The sequence below is a fragment of the Myotis lucifugus genome, unplaced genomic scaffold, assembly GCF_000147115.1.
Source record: "Myotis lucifugus unplaced genomic scaffold, Myoluc2.0 scaffold_5, whole genome shotgun sequence".
Lineage (NCBI taxonomy): Eukaryota > Metazoa > Chordata > Mammalia > Chiroptera > Vespertilionidae > Myotis > Myotis lucifugus.
The window spans coordinates 20,287,172-20,306,240 of NW_005871053.1; the positions used below are offsets into that span (position 1 = coordinate 20,287,172).

At 41.3% G+C, this 19,069-nt stretch overlaps 1 protein-coding gene across 3 annotated transcripts in view; it reads right to left on the minus strand.

Moving 5' to 3' along the window:
• Positions 1-14,396, minus strand: part of DAPL1 (death associated protein like 1) — a 29,137-nt gene extending 14,741 nt beyond the window's left edge. For all 3 annotated transcript variants that reach the window (XR_002826174.1, XM_006083239.3, XM_023743793.1), the window contains exons 1-3: positions 14,294-14,396; positions 3,810-3,897; positions 1,160-1,220 (exon numbers count right to left, since the gene is read on the minus strand). Coding sequence is in view for 2 of the 3 variants with exons in the window: in XM_006083239.3 (XP_006083301.1) it covers positions 1,160-1,220; positions 3,810-3,897; positions 14,294-14,351 (207 nt within the window). In the remaining variant the exon portion in view is untranslated. The remainder of the gene's footprint in view (positions 1-1,159; positions 1,221-3,809; positions 3,898-14,293) is intronic.
• Between the last annotated feature and the right edge of the window lie 4,673 nt (positions 14,397-19,069).

Genomic DNA, 19,069 nt, shown 5'->3' on the forward strand with positions numbered 1-19,069 from the left:
CCCCCCACATGAGAAGGCTCTGTAGCTATCGTGTACTGTATAATCGAGATCTTGTCTTGTATTCTCTGCCTCCTAACATCCCAGGGACTTCAGATGTACCTTTTTATCTCTGCCATGAAACCATGCTACTCCCCGGAGCAGAGTACAAACAGGTGACTGTGCCAGGCACCGCTCTAAGAGCTAACCTGTGTGAACTCATTTATTCCACACAATGAAACTGTGAAGTGTATTTTCTTTCTTATCTCCATTTTACAAACAAGAAATCTGAGGCACAGAATAAGTAACCTGCTCAAGGTCATACAGCTGGTAAGTGGAAGAGCTAGTGCCAGATGGGGAGTCAGAGGCCTAGCACACAGTTTCTGCGCTCATCTTTTTCAAAGCCCTAATGTTGGCAGTAATGACAAGTCTTCCTTCTATAAAGGATGCCCAGTCCTGTCCCTTTAACAAACGTGGGAGCATCTAAAAGAGTGCTCTTTCTTGCCTTACATGCAATGTATCTGTCCTCCAGAAATAAGAAAGACTCTCAGTCAGCTCACCTACGTAGTTGAAAAACGCTTGAATACAAAAACCAAACCACCGTCTTTCTGGTAAGTTTTTTTAGTTTGTTGAGCTACTTAGAAGAAATTCATGATATAGAGATAACAACAGCAGTGGTCAACCACCTATTTGAACAGACTTTTCTGGACAAAGCCAGCCAGCGCCCAGCCTTCCTCCGGCCTGAAACTGTGCAATCCTCCACCACCCGCACTCGCCTCCAGTCAAATACTGCCTTACCGGAATGCAGTGGTCAGGAGCAAGGGCAAAACTGTAGGATTCCCAATACACAGGCTGCCTTTTTGTAAAACCATGCCAATGTGTCTGAGAAATATTTGGGATGGCAAAGTAAAGTCCTGCCAATTTGGTGTCATGATTCGTGCTTTATTTTCTATCTTATTTTTGAGATGATATATTGAATGGACACTAGGAATTTGGGAGAAGCAATTTTTCTCACCAAGACCTCTCTGTGCTCTTGGGACAGAGAGCAGATTCTTTCAAAAGGACATTGATCCTCCGAGCTGGAAAACACCTCAGTGGTCACGGGCTCATTCATCCATGCAGCCTGATGTTTGGGGGAGTACTGTCTGGGAGTGTCCCATGATGCATCTCACCCACAGCTTACCTTCTCCAGTGTGTCATTCAGGGCATCCATCGTCTGTATTTTGGCAACATTCACAATAGCACTGAAAAGATGAAAAGAAACTTCATAGAGGACCTGAAAACGTACCCACTGAAGAGGTTCAATGATTTATACAGAAATGGGTCTAGTTGGCCTTTAAGTGTCACTCTGCTTGGTTACGTCTGAAAGACAAACAGTCCTGCCTCCCACGTGACAAGCCTTATAGGCCAACTTATTATTACTTTCGCTTTTGAACTTTTCACTGGAGTATATGACATACGCAGAAAAGTGCACCTATTATCAGTACACGGCTTAGCACATATTCAGATACTTAACACACTAGTCTAACCAGCTGCCCCTAAGGATAACCACTCCCTGACTTATAGCCCCATGGATTCGTCTTGACGGCTTGTGAACTTCATAACATGAATGATAAGGCATACGCTCTATTGTGTCTGGCTTCCTCCGAGGTCAAGTTATTTTGTAGGAGGGTTTCAATCAGGGACGAGCCTGCAGTACAATTTCTTGATGGAAACTCTGCGCTCGACATAGTTTCTTTTTCTGGATGGCTTGTGTTGGTTGGTGCACGTTATTAGGAAACAGACATAGATTGATGATGCCTAGAAACTTATTTTCCAGGGTCTATTTTTTCAAAAGCTATTCTCCAAGAAGATGTAAGGGGACTGTTTGTCCATGAAGACGAGGCACTCCCATCCCCTGCACACGCTACTGGAGCAGAGGTGAGGGCAGGGGCGAACGGATGGTGGAGCTGGTGAAGCTGCGGCTGCACCGCCGCTCCCTGAACAGGGAGGGCCCTGGCCGTTTCACATTGGTAGCTTCCTTTATTATCTTTTAAAAATGGCACCCAAGTTCTATAAGCTTTAGGTCCTACCTACTCATATCTATCCCTGACAAATAGGGAGGGAGGTTGATTTCTTGCTGTTTAAGTTCTGTAGTAGTCCAATTCCCATCTTTTAATGACTATTATAAAAAAAACCTGCATTTTTAAAAGAGGGGTTCAATCACCACTTTATTACTCTCTAGCCAACTCCGCTTCCTTCTCTGTTCAGCTGACGTTGGAATTAACAGCAAGTCCCCTTGTTCTGAGGTGCAGAGAAATATGACTTGCCCACTGGCTGCCAACTAGAAGGTCATTTCCAAGCTATGACTCTAGTTGCTGAGCCCCTGGCCCAGGTGTGTTACATAAACAGGGCTTATGCTTAAGTCAGGTCTTAGTAACAGAGCACACTTTCCAAATCAGTCAGCTTGCGATTCAACAACCGTGTGTTATCATGCACAGGGCGCTCTCTCTGTTCTAGGAGCTGGCCTCCAAGCGGGTCACTAGCGAGGACTCGCAGTGTCGCTTTCCTTATGTGATGGTTATGTTCTGGTATCGGGAGAAGCAAACACTGCTAAGGGGCTAGTGAGTATTTTATTTTAATGTAGAAAAGATCCCCAAACCATCTCCTCCACAGAAATCAGAAAGGAAACTTTAAAATGATCTAAAAATGTGTTATATGAAAGAGGCAGAGAAAATCTATAGTCCATTTCCCTCCGTATTCTCCTTCTGAGACTGTGGCCATTTTAACTCTTAAGGAGGTACCTTGAGCATCTAATCAACTCCTTTCAAATACTCACCAACTTATCTATGGAAACCACCTTGAAATAGTCTCTGAAGCACCATCATTATACTTCTTGGAGAAGCCAGTTCCACATGTTTTCCTTAACTAAGGCATAGAGTGACTGGGCCATTTGCGTGTCTGCTCCAGCCACAGCTTTCTGCTTAGCTCTGGGAATAGTGCAGTGTGTCAAGGTTATGGTGGAAGGGGCAGGGAGAAACCAGCCTCAGTATCTATAGGCCCTCCTGCTATGCCAAATATAGCAGCCATTAATAGTTTCTAAATAATTGAGTGATGAATTCAAAACAACAACTAAAAAGCATTTATTTTTAATTCAGGAGATTTGCTTCAGCAGAAAGCATACTATGAAAATAGGGCAGCCTAGGGACACTATTTTAAAGGCTAATGTGAAAATAGGATAAAGGGATGTGCGTCAGGTTTGAATGCATTTAGGATTGTGTCATTTAAGTACAAGACAGCTGGGCTGGACTCAGCGAGTGGGAGAATGAATGGGTGGGGTTAGTGATGGGGGCTCAGAAAGAGTCCTCCAGAAGGTAGCGACCTTTCACCTCCAGTCTGCATCACCACGGATTCTGACCCCCACCACACCCCATCTTGGCGGCTGTCTGTAACCCAGCTTAGCAAAAGCCTAGGGCAGCTGCTCTCAACCTGTGGGTCGTGACCCCTTTGGGGGTCAGACCATCAGAAAAACACATATATAATTACATATTGTTTTTGTGATTAATCACTATGCTTTAATTATGTTCAATTTGTAACAATGAAAATACATCCTGCATATCAGATATTTACATTACGATTCATAACAGTAGCAAAATTACAGTTATGAAGTAGCAACGAAAATAATTTTATGATTGGGGGTCACCACAACATGAGGAACTGTATTAAAGGGTCGCGGCATTAGGAAGGTTGAGAACCATTGGCCTAGGGGGACTGGGAGGCCTCTGACTTCTGAAAGAAGAGTCACTGAAAACTCCTCGAGGTGACACAGGAAAGGAAATCAAGCAGTCCCCTACCTTGTTTTCTCAGATCCTGTTTTTCTGGTGTGTCTCTCCAAGACGCCAATTTCTTGTTTTTTTGAAATTCGCTTCCCTCCAGCTTTTACTATAAACAAATAAGCATCAATATGGGAGTCAGGGTTAGAACAGCAAGAGAAGGCATGCTTTGTTATTCAAGGTATGCGTTTAGAATTGGCAAAAAAAATTTAGAACTTATTTTTTAGTTTATTTTAAAAATATTTTTATTGATTTCAGAGGAAGGGAGAGGGAGAGATAGAAACATCAATGATGAAAGAGAATCATTGATCGGCTGCCTCCTGCACGCCCCTTATTGGGGATTGAGCACTAAATCCGGGTATGTGTCCTGACCTGAATCAAACCGTGACCTCCTGGTTCATAGGTCGATGCTCAACCACTGAGTCATACCAGCCAGGTTAGAAGTTATTTTTTAAAGATATAAACTTTCATCTAAAACAACGCAATAAAAAAGTTACCCTGAAACTGCATAAAGATAAGAAAAAAGATGTTTCGTGCAAACAAGGTGGGGAGAAGAAGAACTGCTGAGGTCTGCTTGTTTTTGTTCAGGGAGGGGAACTGAGCTTTCAAAGGCAGCAGGTACATCTTCCATTTGGGGAGATGAATAACAACATACTCCCTTAGGCATTTCACTGAAAAACATTTTTTCTTGTTATCAAACCAATTACACTCTTCGTGATAGCAATTGACAATTACAGTGTGACCCTCCTATTCTCCCACAAGATTAAAGTTTGTGCAAGGCTTGCATTTTTTTTTTCAACCAAAGCTTTCAAAAGTCAGATTCTGAGAATGAGCCAAAAGTGAGGGCGGTGGCGATAACAGGCATTTAATTCAACAGAGATGCTTCTGATCCCACCATATACCCACCTATCATCTCAGACCCCGAACCTGGGATGTTGGCCAAGCTCAGATATTGTAGTGAGCAAATAAAATGCATTAGTAATCCTGCCATTCAATAGATCAATTAGTGTTAATCAGGCTACAGATGACCTAACAGCAGTTCAAGTGTTTAGCAATGTCAGATGAAATCAACTTTTTAAAGGCATGACCCATTTCAGAATGCAAGTCAAAGCAAATACTTTTTTCTGTTCCCAGGAAATTTGCACATCTGAAATCTGACAAGCTCAAATGAGAAAAAGCTAAATGGACATTGATTCGTTTGAACCTATTAATTCTTTTTATGGGAATGTCAAATGGACAGTTTTCTAAAACTAGCTCCAATAAAGTGAAAAATAAGGAAAATTGTTTCTCCATGCCTTTGTGAATTGACTTAGTTGTTGTTCTTTTAAAATGATTACTTAGTTTATTGCTTTGATTCTAATACATACATAAAGCACACAATTCAAAAAGCATGAAAAGGTCTGCAGTCTCCCTCCTACCATTATTTCCCAGCCCCCTGGTTCATCTCCCTAGATGCTGCTATGTTATAAGTTTCCCATGTATTCATCCATAAATATTCTATATGTCTACTTACATGCTATTATTTTTTAAACTAGAGGCCCAGTGCACAAAATTCGTGCACGGGGGGGGGGGGAGGCTGTCCCTCAACCCAGCCTGCACCCTCTCCAATCTGGGACCCCTTGGGGGATGTCCAACTCATAATCCAGGACTGCTGGCTCCTAACCACTTGCCCGCCTGCCTGCCTGATTGCCCCTAACCACTTCTGCCTGCCAGCCTGATCACTCCCTGTTTCCCTGCTGGCCCGATGGCCCCCAACTGCCCTTCCCTGCCGGCCATCTTGTGACAATGTGGGGGTGGCCATCTTGTGACAATGTGGGGGCAGCCATCCTGTGGCAGCCATCTTGTGATGACATGGGGGCGGCCATCTTATGGTGGCCATGTTGTGATGACGTGAGGGCACGAGGGCCACCTGGGCTTTTATTAGTATAGATGGTAGCATAAGATACACATTGGTCTGTACCTTATCTGTTTATATATTTCTTCAATTACATGTTTTGGAATAAGTTCTATTTCAATACACATATAGAAATGTACCTTTCTTTTTAGCATCTTTAACATTTCATTATATGAACATTCTGTGTTTACTTAGCCAATTCCCAAATGTTAAGACATTTCAAATGTTTCTAATCCATTGCTATTACAAACAATGCTGCAATGAATATCCTTTCATATATACAGAATTTTGCACAAGTGCAAGTATATCCATGGGATAAATTCCTACAAGTGATCTTGTTAGTTCTCAAGAATATACATTTGGAATTTGGTTAAATCTTGCCAAATTGCCCTTCACAGAACTTGCACCAGTTTACAATCTCACCAGTCACAATGTTAGTTAGCAATTATCTCCCCAAGTCCCTTGCAACCATGTGAGCTAGAAAACGTTTGATTTTGTCAATCAATAAGTTTTTTAAAAAATGGTATCTCATTGTTTTATTTGCATTTCTTATATTTTATTAAAGGTTGAGTTTGTTTCTGTGATTAAAAGCCATTTATATTTTCTTTTTATGAACTGTTAAAATTCTTTTTCCTAATGCTTTTATTGATTCACTAGAGGCCCGGTGCACAAATTTGTGCACTAGTGGGGTCCCTTGGCCTGGCTGCGGGATCGGGCCAAAACCAGCTCTCTCCAACATCCCCTGAGGGGTCCTGGATTGCCAGAGGGCGCAGGCCAGGCTGAGGGACCCCACTGGTGCAAAATTTGGGCCGGGGAGGAACACGGGAGGTTGGACAGCTAGGGAGGGACCACGGGAGGGCTCCAGAGAATGTCTGGCCCATCTCACTCAGTCCTGATCAGCTGGAGCCCAGCAGCAAGCTAACCTACCGGTCGGAGCATCTGCCCTCTGCTGGTCAGTGCATGTCATAGCGAGCGGTTGAGTGGCCTTAGCATATCATTAGCATATTATGCTTAGATTGTTTGAACGGACGACCAGACGACCAGACACTTAGCATATTAGGCTTTTATTATATAGGATAGGAGCTGTTTATCTATGAGATGTATCACAAATATAAAATATTTTGCCAGTTACTGCCTTATTGTTGATGTTTTTGCAGTCAGTAATTTTCTGTTTTTGTTAACCTCTTATGGGTTTTGTATCATTAAGGAATTCCCCACTGTGATGTTTTATTAATATTATTCCGTATTTTCTTCTAGAACTTTTATGGTTTCATTTTGCATAATCAGTCTTTGGTGGTATATTTAAATCCTTGACCCTTCTAGAATGTATTTTGTGTAAGTCATGTGGAGGCATAATAGATTTTTTTAGATTATCCTAATAATATTAAAATATCCATCTTTTAGCTATTAATTTGAAATGCCATCTTTATCATATACTAAGTACTCATGTATATGTGTGTATATATTACATGTGTATACATATATACACACGTGTGTACATTACATGTGTATACATATATACATACATGCGTATATACATACATGTGTATACATGCATACACACATATTACAGTGGCTATTTCTGGACTTCTATTCTGTTCCATTAATCTCTCTGTCTATTCATATGCTATTATAACTCTATTTAAATTATTGTATTATATTTTAATATCTGACAGAGTTAGTCCTCCTGTGTTAAACTTCCTTTGTAAAATATTACTAGCTATTCTTATTTATTTTTCCATATGAACTTTAGAACCAGTTTATTAATTTCCTATAAAAAATCCTGTTGGTATTATTTTTAAAGATCTTGCTTTAAATTTGTAGATTTTTAAAAAGGAAAACTTTGTATCTTTATATTCCTGGTAGCTCTCTGTTAAAAATATGGTATGCTTTTTTATTGTTTATATCTTCCTTTGAGTCCCTCAGCAACTTGTTCACATAATCTCACACCTTTATTATTAGATTTATTCCCTAAGCATTTTATCTTTGTTGTTTCTGTTGCTATTATAAATGAGGTTTAGTCTGTTATAACTCTAACAGACTGTTGTTCTTATATTACTCTTATTGATTTTTATATCTAAACCTCATTAAATTCTCTTATTGTTTATAATAGTTTTAAATTGATTCTTAGGTTTTCCAGGTTTAAAAATGATTAACATAAAAATAATTTTATTAGTTCCTCCAAAATAATGTTTAATAGTGGTGATAGTGGACATCTTTGTCACCTTAATTTTTAAAGAATTGCTTTCAGTGTTTTTCTATTAAGCATAATGTGCACTTAGAAGGTTATATACATGAGAAGTAAGTACATATATTTTCATAAATATGTTATTTCATCATGTTAAGGAAATATCCTTCTAGTACTGTTTCATTGCACTTAAAAATTACAAATACATGTTGAATTTTATCAAATGCCTTTTTAGCATAAACAGACATGATTTTTCTGCTTATTGTTAATTATATTAATTATATGAATAAATATTTTATGTGAAACCATTCTTGCATTCATGGAATAAACTCTATTTGGTCATTTTGAATCACCAACTTGGTTTTTTTAATTGATTATAAAAGCTTCTCACTAGAATTCTGTAATGTTAGATGCAGTCTAACGCAAATTGTTATTGTTAAATAAACAACAATTAAAAATGTGAACTTTAAAATGCTGAGTTTTGTGCCACTCAATTGAAAGGACACTGACAAACCAGACTGTCCAGAAGAGAGTGACCAGAGTGGAGAAGGGAGCAGGTCACAGGAGGCCCTAGGGAACTGGGAGAGATCACTTCTGAAGGAGCAACGACTCGGAGCTCAGGGGCATCTTCAAAGATCCGAGGGGTTGTCATGTGGGACGAGGAAAGGTTTCTTGGTGAGGAAATGTTATATGGGGTCAAAGAGCTCTACACATGCTAAACCTCTCTGAGGCTCAGTTTCTGTATCCTTCAAGAGGGAATAATACTGATTGTTCAGGTTGTCCTAGAGCAGCCGTGGGCAAACTACGGCCCGCGGGCCCGGATCCGGCCCGTTTGAAATGAATAAAACTAAAAAAAAAAAAAAAAAAAGACCGTACCCTTTTATGTAATGATGTTTACTTTGAATTTATATTAGTTCACACAAACACTCCATCCATGCTTTTGTTCCGGCCCTCCGGTCCAGTTTAAGAGCCCATTGTGGCCCTCGAGTCAAAAAGTTTGCCCACCCCTGTCCTAGAGAATAGAAGTGACATAAGCACCTGGTACATGGTAGGTACAGAATAATGTGTAGTTATTATTATTTGTATTTATTTTATGTTTTTCCAGAGGAGAGAATGAGACCAAAGAATGGAAATTCCAGAAAGGCATAGTCTGGCTACACATTGCAGTTTGTGTTATTCGGAGTCGGGTAGCTTGCCTCGTATGTCCTTTGCCCCTCAGTGTGTAAAAAGAAAGAAGTCTACCTGCCATGAATATCTGAGGAGGATTTAGGTGAATTTGGTAGAAGTTTAAGTAGATGATCCTTATTATGAAGTCCTTACTATAATTCTAATGCTTCCCACCTATTTACAAAAGAAAACTTATCACTTCCCTCCCTTCCAGAAGAATATAAAGCTCTTAACAGAAAAACAAATACCAAAGAAATTTAAAAAAAATGCAAACATGGGAGTCCTTCATTCTTAAGAACAATAAATAGAGACATTATAGGGTAAATTAAACATCCCCCAGGAGATTTCTACTTCAATGCAGGAGTCTTTGAATCCTCTCTGGTGTAGGGCTATGGGCTTTAAATGAGTGATTTCAAGAAGTGAACCACAGCTTGAATGTCCAGAGCACAGTTCTCATATTAAACTTATTCTGGTAGGTAATCCCACTTGGTCAGCATGTACAGCAGAAAAAAGCAGAAGATAATATTCCCATACTATAGTGGATACATGGAGGTATACACAGATTAAGGCTCTCTCTACATTGAGGCGACTGGACCAGCTGGAACCAGTGGGAGGGTCATCTTCAAAGCACTGCTGGGAGCACGCTTATCCTGGTCTCCTGGGATCTAGCAAACCATCCAACATAATAAAAGGCTAATATGCAAATTGACCGAACTGTGGAACGACTGGTCGCTATGACGCACACTGACCACCAGGGGGCAGACGCTCAATGCAGGGGGAGCACCGCTCAGGCAGAAGCCTCCACAGCAACACTAAGGATGTCTGACTGTGGGAAGCAGGTCAGTCGGATATCCCCCAAGGGCTCCCGGACTGCGAGAGGGTGCAGGCTGGGCTGAGGGAACCTCCCCTCTCCCAGTGCACAAATTTTCTGCACCAGGCCTCTAGTTGTAAATAAACATCTACAACCCAACCCAGTCAAGTCTTGCCCATTTTGCTTATGGCGATAGGTCTGACTCATGGGACCTCTTCAAAGTCTCACTGCAACTAAGTTAGTTCAAACATTTACATAATTCTGTGTTTGGGACTATATTGCCTTTTGAACATTAATAGAGGGATGAACTGGAATGGGGTGAAGTGAAATGTGAACTGATTTAACATTTTAACAGGCCTTTGAATATGAATACATAGGGTAAAACTTTAGGTGCTTTCAATAAGCACAATAAACTAGAGAGAAAACATGTAAAAGAGAGAGACACTGAGGGTGAGGGCAAGACTGGGAGGATAAAGACACATTTGTAATACCTTAATCAATAAAAAGTAAGACTGGGAGGATAAAGACACATTTGTAATACCTTAATCAATAAAAAGTTTTTTTTAAAGAGAGAGAGACACTCTTTTGGATAGTTTCATTAGAAAACAAAATATATGTGGGGAAAATGAAACTTTGTTTGCCTGCCTCTGAGTAAGAGTTATATTCTTGTGGCTTCTTTTGTAGTTTACAGTGCCAGAAATAGACCCTTGAGTTTAGAATGCTACATAATACTTTTGCAGTTAAGATCTCCCAGACATTTTGCACAGTTTTTCGTAAAAGGCAGTCAAGATAAAGAAAGAAAAGCCTGCCAGAAAAATTAAGCTTTTTTCCTTCACTAACTGGTTGAAAAGGCATGTGAAAAAACTGACCACCACAAAGATTTGTGCAAACTCTGCCTAGTGACTTAGAATTTTTATGCGAAGATCTTTATTCAAAGGTTAGATGCTTGCAAAATGCTTCCTTTGCACTTACATTTGATTTTTCAGCAAATTTTAAGCTGCCAATCAACACCTAGAAGATGCCCATCCGAAGAAGGCAGGGATCAAGGAGAGAGGGCTTTAGAACGGGAGCACATGGCATGGGCTCCACTTCATTCCCAAACCTCAGGCTCACTGCCCTCCAGGTGTGCAGCCTCGGACAAGTCGCACAACCTCGCTGACTTCAGTTTGCTCCTCTCTGGAAGAGTATGATGGTTCGTTGTCTGTCTGCAGGGGTGTTGCCCTGTCTAGGAGGTTCTGTGCAGCGCCAGGAGCACAGTCAGTGTGGGGTGGATGTGGTTGTTCTTGTCCTTGTGGTCATCAAACCCTGTCCCCGTGATGCCTGAGAAAGTGGGTCTTCCAGCGTCTCTCTCAAACCTCACAGACCAAACCCCGTAAGTTGACCTGAGCTGACTGAAGTTGAGAGAATTAAGCCTCTGCCCTTATTTTTTGTTAATGGTGCTGGCCCTATGGTTTCCCCCCCACTTTCTGCATTAGTTTCACATTTGGGGATCTAATCCCCAAACTTCGTTCTCTCTCTCTCTTTTTTAATATATTTTTATTGATTTCAGAGAGGAAGGGATAGGGAGAGAAATAGAAACATCAATGATGAGAGAATCATTGATCGGCTGCCTCTTACATGCCCCACACAGGAGATCGAGCCTACAACCCAGGCATGTACCCTGACTGGGAATTGAACCGTGACCTCCTGGTTCATAGATGACACTCAACCACTGAGCCACACCGACCGAGCCGTTCTCTCTTTAATGAGCCAGAAAACAGATTCTCTCTGGGGGTTCCGTGGTATCCTCTCTGATGGCTCTGATTCACTTGACTTAAACTGAATTAAAAAGTGCAGGGAATATACAGAAAAACTCATGAACTCCTGCTCTTTCTAATTCATTACGTATGTACTTGGCTTCCTTGATCACCTTCTACGCACACATTTTTGGCTGTTCATTGTGATGAGGTTCTTATAAAACTGAGAGTGAGGCAAATCAAAAAGCAGAAAATCCAAAGCTAAGCTTACTAGGGCCCAGGCCAGCTCATGTTTAATGTAGTCTTGTGTCACAGCATAAATTTATAGCCACGGCTAATGGAGGTGCAATATATTATATTAATATACATGAAAGAGAAACTGCTAAGCACTCGACATGCAGGTGGGAAAGAGTTACCGCCGGCTGACTTTCCAGTGGTTTCATTTTTAACTGCGATGGGGCGGGCATGTGTATATTTTCTATGCATTTTCCTCTGTTCTGCCCACTGCAATAGTGTCTAATGCAGCAGCCCTCAGACACCCGGTGACTTGCGATTGGGGAGGGTAATTTCTTCTGATGGCTATGCGTTTTACGAGGCCTGCATTTGATGGGGATTAACATTCATGTGCTGGGTACCTTGCAGAGGTGATCGCCTTTCATCATCATAACAACCTTATAATATCCACGTTAGTTATTACTCCCTGTTTTAGAGGCGAGAAAACGGATGCTCAGAGATGTGGAGTGAAAGCAGGGTTTAAACCCACGTCTGTCCAATTCCGAAGGCCACGTCAAATCCTTCCCGTCATAACATGCCCACTTCCCACTTTCCGGGACCTGTAAATTGCTTAAGAATCAGGTGGCCCTAACCGGTTTGGCTCAGTGGATAGAGCGTCAGCCTGCAGACTGAAAGGTCCCAGGTTCGATTCCGGTCAATGGCATGTACCTTGGTTGGGGGCACATCCCCAGCGGGGGGTGTACAGGAGGCAGCTGGTCGATGTTTCTCTCTCATCGATATTTCTAACTCTCTATCCCTCTCCCTACCTCTCTGTAAAAAATCAAAAAAAAGAATCAGGTGAAGATTTGATGGAATTCTGGTGATGAATTACTGTTGTTCCCAAAATAAAATTGTGCGCCATCGCAAACCGGTTTGGACTTAACATAGGTAGCGAGACCAGATGAAGGAGGAGGCTTCTTTGTTCCCCGGCTCTCAGTGGGGAGGCAAAAGTCTGCCTTCATCTCCATTTTAATTACCCCAAACCTCTTATCTGTAGTGTCACAGTTCGTAATAATTAATTGTCATGCCAGAGGCATCGTGACATGCTTGATGGATTCCTGGTGTGCTATGTACACAGAGTAATTAGCAGTCATTAGTGGTGAGGACAGAAAGTTCTTGGTGGCTTCATTCGAACGCTCCTTTGGTTAGGTTTATCTCTGCGTCCTTTGTGCATGAATGTAATTTAGTAAATCAGGTTTTAGCTTAACTGTTTTATGAAGGATTGGGGTGGAAATGGTGAGAAGAGAATAGTATCTTTTTTTTGGGGGGGGGGTCATTATCTGTGTGATGCCTTCTCTTCTAATAATTAGCATTTATCGTTCCTGACCATTAGGCAGCAACATTAACTTTAAATATAGACAGTGTTAAACACTGCTAAATCCAATGAAATATAAAGTGTCAGGCATCTGCCACAGGAGAGCAGGGCATGGAGCCCAGAACTGGAAACGAGTGAAAATTCTGACTCTCTCAGCCAGGCTGCTCCCCAGAAAACCACTGAACCTCTGTGTCAGTGTATCAGCTTGGCAGAGGTTATACCCGCCATCCTCCTCTGCAGCAAAGATGACTGAAGTAACCTTGGCCTAGAGGTGCCAAGTTAGACCAATAAGTAAATCTTGTAAATGGGGAAAGGATAAAAGGAGGCAGGCAGTTGAAAGAACATAAAACTGGCTAAAAATAGGCCTACATGCTTCAGTCAATCTAGATGAACATACGGTTAAGTACAATAAAACTAATTTCCATATTCCAGAGAGTTGATATAAGTAGCATACATTTAAAATGAAGGGAGGGAAGGAGGGAGGGAGAGAGGGGGAGGAGGTGGGAGAGAGAGAGAGGGAGAGAGGAAGAGAGGGAGAGAGAACTGTGGATGCTTTGCAAAGCACCTTGATAGCTACGGTTTCCAGACAGCCCCCTCCAGTGTTTGAGTCCTTATTAGAAAGTGCTCCTCAGCTTGTTGACAGGCAAATACATCACTGACACCCGCCCAGCCCACATGCCTGAGGAGGGAGAGAGACTGGAGGTTGCTGTCCTTGCTGTGGAAGCTGGTTTGCCGGGCTATGAAGTCAGATGTCGTACAGTATCTCGGGGAGCCTGAGTCTTAGAGCTGGAACCTCTAGGGAGGTTTCCATGGCAGTAATCATCTTCCAGGGAGGAAAGGGCCAACCTTGCAACCTATCTCTTCCCACCAGCACCCAATCCCTTGTCCTCTCCTATATAATCAGGTTTTAATTGATCTGGGGCCTGACAAATCCCCAGGTGGTTTACACACAGCATAGAAAGATCAAAGGCACAGGAGGAAGTCAGCTGCATGAAGTCAGAGCAACAATGGCAGGCTGAGAACCTCTGCTCTGTTGGGCGCCTCTGTTGCAGGCATAGATGGCAGGGCAGCAGCACTGAGGCCCTTGCTACCTGCAGGACAGAGGGCAGTGGGCAGCCTACCTGCGGGCGGATGCCCCCCTTTCAGCGGGGAGGGCAGGACTTGCACTTCATCTGCCATAGCGCGTGCCAGTGCCAGTGCCAGTGCCAGTGCAGGTGCCGGTGCTCCAGAGGCCCTGACAGCTGTGGCTGCCCCACCGCACCCCGGCTTTATACAGGCTGGGGGCGGGGCCCCTTCAGGGCGTTGCTGAGCAGCAACAGGGCTTGTCACCTCGCTCTCTGGGAACCTGCATCTCCGTGGCAGGCTTTCTCCTAGAAGGAAACCTTCTTCTTATTTCCTCCCTCTGAGCAGGCAGGGTAGATGGCCAGGGGACTCCTATTTTCTTTCACAAAAGGAAGACGAGAGGACGAAGTTCAATGGAAAACTTTTTCTCTCCAACTATTCATCCATCAAGTATATATGGAGAAGCTGCAGTGTGACAGGCTGTTTGTCACATACTGGCATGACAAGGAGGGGAAGACTAAATCTTTGCCTCAAGACATCTGTAATCTTTTTAAAGACACAATTATAAAACAAAGTGCTATGCTTTTGTCCCAGGCTTTGCCATTGTAAGCATTTATACTAAGAAAATGATGGGAGATGTAAACAATGGTTGAGGATGTAAACAATGATGTAAAAAAGACTGGTAATCATATATTTCTTGTTTTAATTTTCACTGGAATCAACATAAGCATCCCCAAATAGAGAGAGATAGTTAAATAAAATATAGCCATGAGAGTGCACATTTACAAGTCATGCTTTAAAATAATATTTAATGATGTGAAAAATATTCATAATAAGATAATGGAAAAGCAGGCTAGAAACCAATAGGTGCTGATTTTGTTAAAAAGATAAAGTATAAACATAAGCATTATTGTATCTCCTGTGCTATTCAACATTTAGCCAATGGCGTAGTTAGAGATATCTCTTTGTTCTTGAATACAATTAAGAAGTTCTGCTCTTCAAAAAACATTGTTACAAAAATGAAGACCAGATGCAAACTGGGAGAAAATATTTATAGAACACATTTCTGATAATAACAACCAAATTTAAAAGTAAGCAAAATAGTGTCCGGGCCGGTGTGGCTCATTTGGTTGAGCATCATCCCATGCACTGAAAGGTCATTGGTTCAACTCCCTGTCACATGCCTACATTGTGGGTTTGATCCCTGGCCAGTGTGCTGTGCCAATCTCTCTCTCTCTCTCTCCTCACTCCCTCTCTAAAAAATCAATAAAAATAAGCAAAATATTTTTAAACCTCCACAAAGTAGAGATATTGACAACCAGTAAGCACATACAAAGATTCTCTGCATCATTAATCAATTGGAAAATGCAAATTAAATACACACTGAAATATATTAGAATGGTTCAACAACAACAACAACAACAAAAAGGCAACTACAACATGTTGGTGGGAATGTAAACTGGTAAAAGCCACTTTGTAAGTCAGTTTCTTATCAAATTAAACATATACTTGCTATATGAGTAACAATCTAATTCCTAGGAATTCTCCCAAGAGAAATGAGAACATATGCAAACATAAACACCTATATACACATGTTTATAACAGGTCTGTTCATAATTGCCAAGAGTTAGAAACAACCCAAAACAACTATAGAATGAATAAATAGACTGTGGTACATCCATACAATAGAATAGTAACAGCAATAAAAAGGAATGAACAGATACATGCAACAACATGGTGAATCTCAAAAGCATTATACTAAATGAAAGTGAGACTAAAGCACTACTTACTGCATAACTCCATTTATATGGCATTTTTGAAAAGTCAAAACTACAGGAACAGAACCGGATCAGTGGCTGCCAAAGGAGCGGGTGGGGAGAGTGGTTTGACCACAAAGCAGCAGGAGGGGACTTTTGGGGGCTGACAGAAAGGTTCTGTACCTTGCTTGTGGTGGTGTTTACAGTCACCATACATCATACACACATCATCTAAAAATGGTGAATTTTACTGTAGCAAATTATACCTCTGTACATACCTCATATTATACCTCACTATACAATAAAAATCTATTGGGTGAAAATACTCTAAAATGTTAAGTGTGGCTATTTATATGTGGGAGTATTACCTCTTGATTTTTTATTTTTTTCTTTTTTCTCAGTTTTTTCTGTATTACTTTTTAAATCAGTAAAAATCAATGAGCAAAGACAACAAAAGCAAAAATAAACAAGTGGGACTACATCAAACTAAAAAGCTTCCATACAGCAAAAGAAATCATTAACAAAATGAAAAGGAAGCCTAATGAATGGGAGAAAATATTTGCAAACCATGTATCTGATAAATTATGAATATCCAAATTATATAAGGAACTCATATAACTCAATAGCCAAAAACAAACAAAGTGATTTTTAAAAAATGGGCAGGAACCCTAACCGGTTTGGCTCAGTGGATAGAGTGATGGCCTGCGGATTGAAGGGTCCCAGGTTCGATTCCGGTTGCAGGCACATCCCCAGTAGTGGATGTGCAGGAGGCAGCTGATCAATGTTTCACTTTCATCGATGTTTCTAACTCTCTATCCCTCTCCCTTTCTCTCTGTAAAAAAATCAATAAAATATATTTTTTTAAAAATGGGCAGGGGATCTGAATAGACATTTTTCCAAAGAAGACATACAAATAATCAACAGGTGCATGCGTGACAAGGTGTAAAATATCACTATTAATCAGGGAAATGCAAATCAAAACTAGAATGAAATATCACCTGTTAGAATGACTATTTCATAAAAAAAGACAAGAAATACCCTTCTCTCTCCTAAGCTCCAAGGCCCCTTCTTTTCCCTCTGTAACTTGTTTCCTGAGTCCATTTCTTCTACTGCTCAATTCTTCTACCTCTGCTACTTTCTAAATAAACTTTCTCTTAGAAATAACAGTTGTTGGAAATAATAGGAGGTTGAGAAAAAGAAACCTTTGTGCACTGTTAGGGGAAATGTACACTAACAGGAAAAGATATATGCCCCCATGTTCACTACAGCATTATTTAAAACTAGAAGCCTGATGCACGAAATTCGTGCAAGAGTAGGCCTTCCTTCCCTCGGCTGCCGGCACCGGCTTCCCTCTGGCACCCGGGACCCGGGCTGGCTTCCCTCGGGCCACCAGCAGGCACCCAGGACCCAGGCTTTCCTCACAGCCCCGGCTTTGTCCGGAAAGATGTCCGGTCTAATTAGCATATTATGCTTTTATTATTATAGATAGCCAAAATATGGAAGTAACTTAAGTATCCATTAATGGATGAATGGATAAAGAAATTGTGGCATATATACACAATGGAATATTATATAGCCATAAAAAGAAAAATCGTGCCATTTATGACAACATGGATGGACCTTGAGAACATTATGCTAAGTGAAGTAAGTCAGGCAGAGAAAGACAAATACCATATAATCTCGTTTATATACGGAATGTACCAAAAACCCTCATATATACAGAGAACAGATAGGTGGTTGCCAGAGGCAGGGGCTGGGGAGTGGGCAAAATGGGTGAAGGTAGTCAAAAGGTACAAACTTCTAGTTATAAAATAAGCCATGGGGATGTAATACCCAGCATGATAACTCTAGTCAATAATACTGTGTTGTATAGTTGAAAGTTTCTAAAAGAGTAGATCTTAAAAGTTCTCATCACCAGAAAAAAATTTTAAATTATGTGTGATAATGCAATTAACTAGACTTATTGTGATGATCATTTCACACTGTAAACCAGTACAAATATGAAATCATTACATTGTACACCTAAAACTAATGTGATGTTATATGTCAATTATATCTCAATTCAAACAATAAAAACTTTTTTGGGCGGCGGGGGAGTGTGTGAAAAGTGCTGTGACCAAGATAAGTAGCTACTATGGGAGCAAAGAGAAAGAATAATCGTATCATTTGTATATTTTGTGAGTGGCCTCCTGTTGCATAGCCCTGGACTAGGAGCTGGGGTTAGAGGTGATACGAAACACCATTCCTGCTTTCAGCAAATCTCACAGCCTCATAGGGGATGTTGAGGGTGACATGAGAAGGATGCCTTCTGTGATTAACAAGGCTTATAATAATGGCGATCCACAGGAATTTCTGTGATGATGAAACGTTCTGGCTGCTCCGACCAATATGGTAGCCACAAACCACATGTGACCTGAGCATTGCAATGCGGCTGGTGCAACTGAGGAACTGAGTTTTTAATTGCAATTAACTTAAATATAACAGCTCCACATGGTCTGTGGCTACTGTATTGGACGACACGTGTCTGCAGCATAAAACCTAGTCGTGTGATGGTTTGTTGCCCAGATCTCATTGATTACCCTCTATATCTGCCTATTTCGGAAGGCAAGGAGGGCAGCAAAGGGCAACCACCCCTTAGGAGAAATACGGAGAATCCCTCTCTATTCCACTCCTCCCAACACTACATATTTAACATGAGCTTCACAGACGAATACATACACAGCATGTTCGCTTTTGTTTTTCTAATTACCTCAAAATGGAAAATATCTACAAGTTAATAACATAACTGTAAATAGGGATATAATAAAAGAATGGCATAACTTACAAAGAGACAAAGAACCTGCTTAACTGTAGAGATGTGAGTAGACGATGGGGAACAGGGAACATGAGGCCTATGTGTTTTTCTTCTGGTGGCCTCTTCCCACTCTGCTTCCATCTCTGCCTCCACAGGAGTAGGAGGACCAGAGTCCCCACCCTGACTTCTTTGGTGCATGTGCTCCACCACAAGGCAGCCCCTGGGCGAGGGGAGAGGGGAGGGCGCGGTGGAGTCTTCCATGCCCTGCCTCATGTGAGTCATTA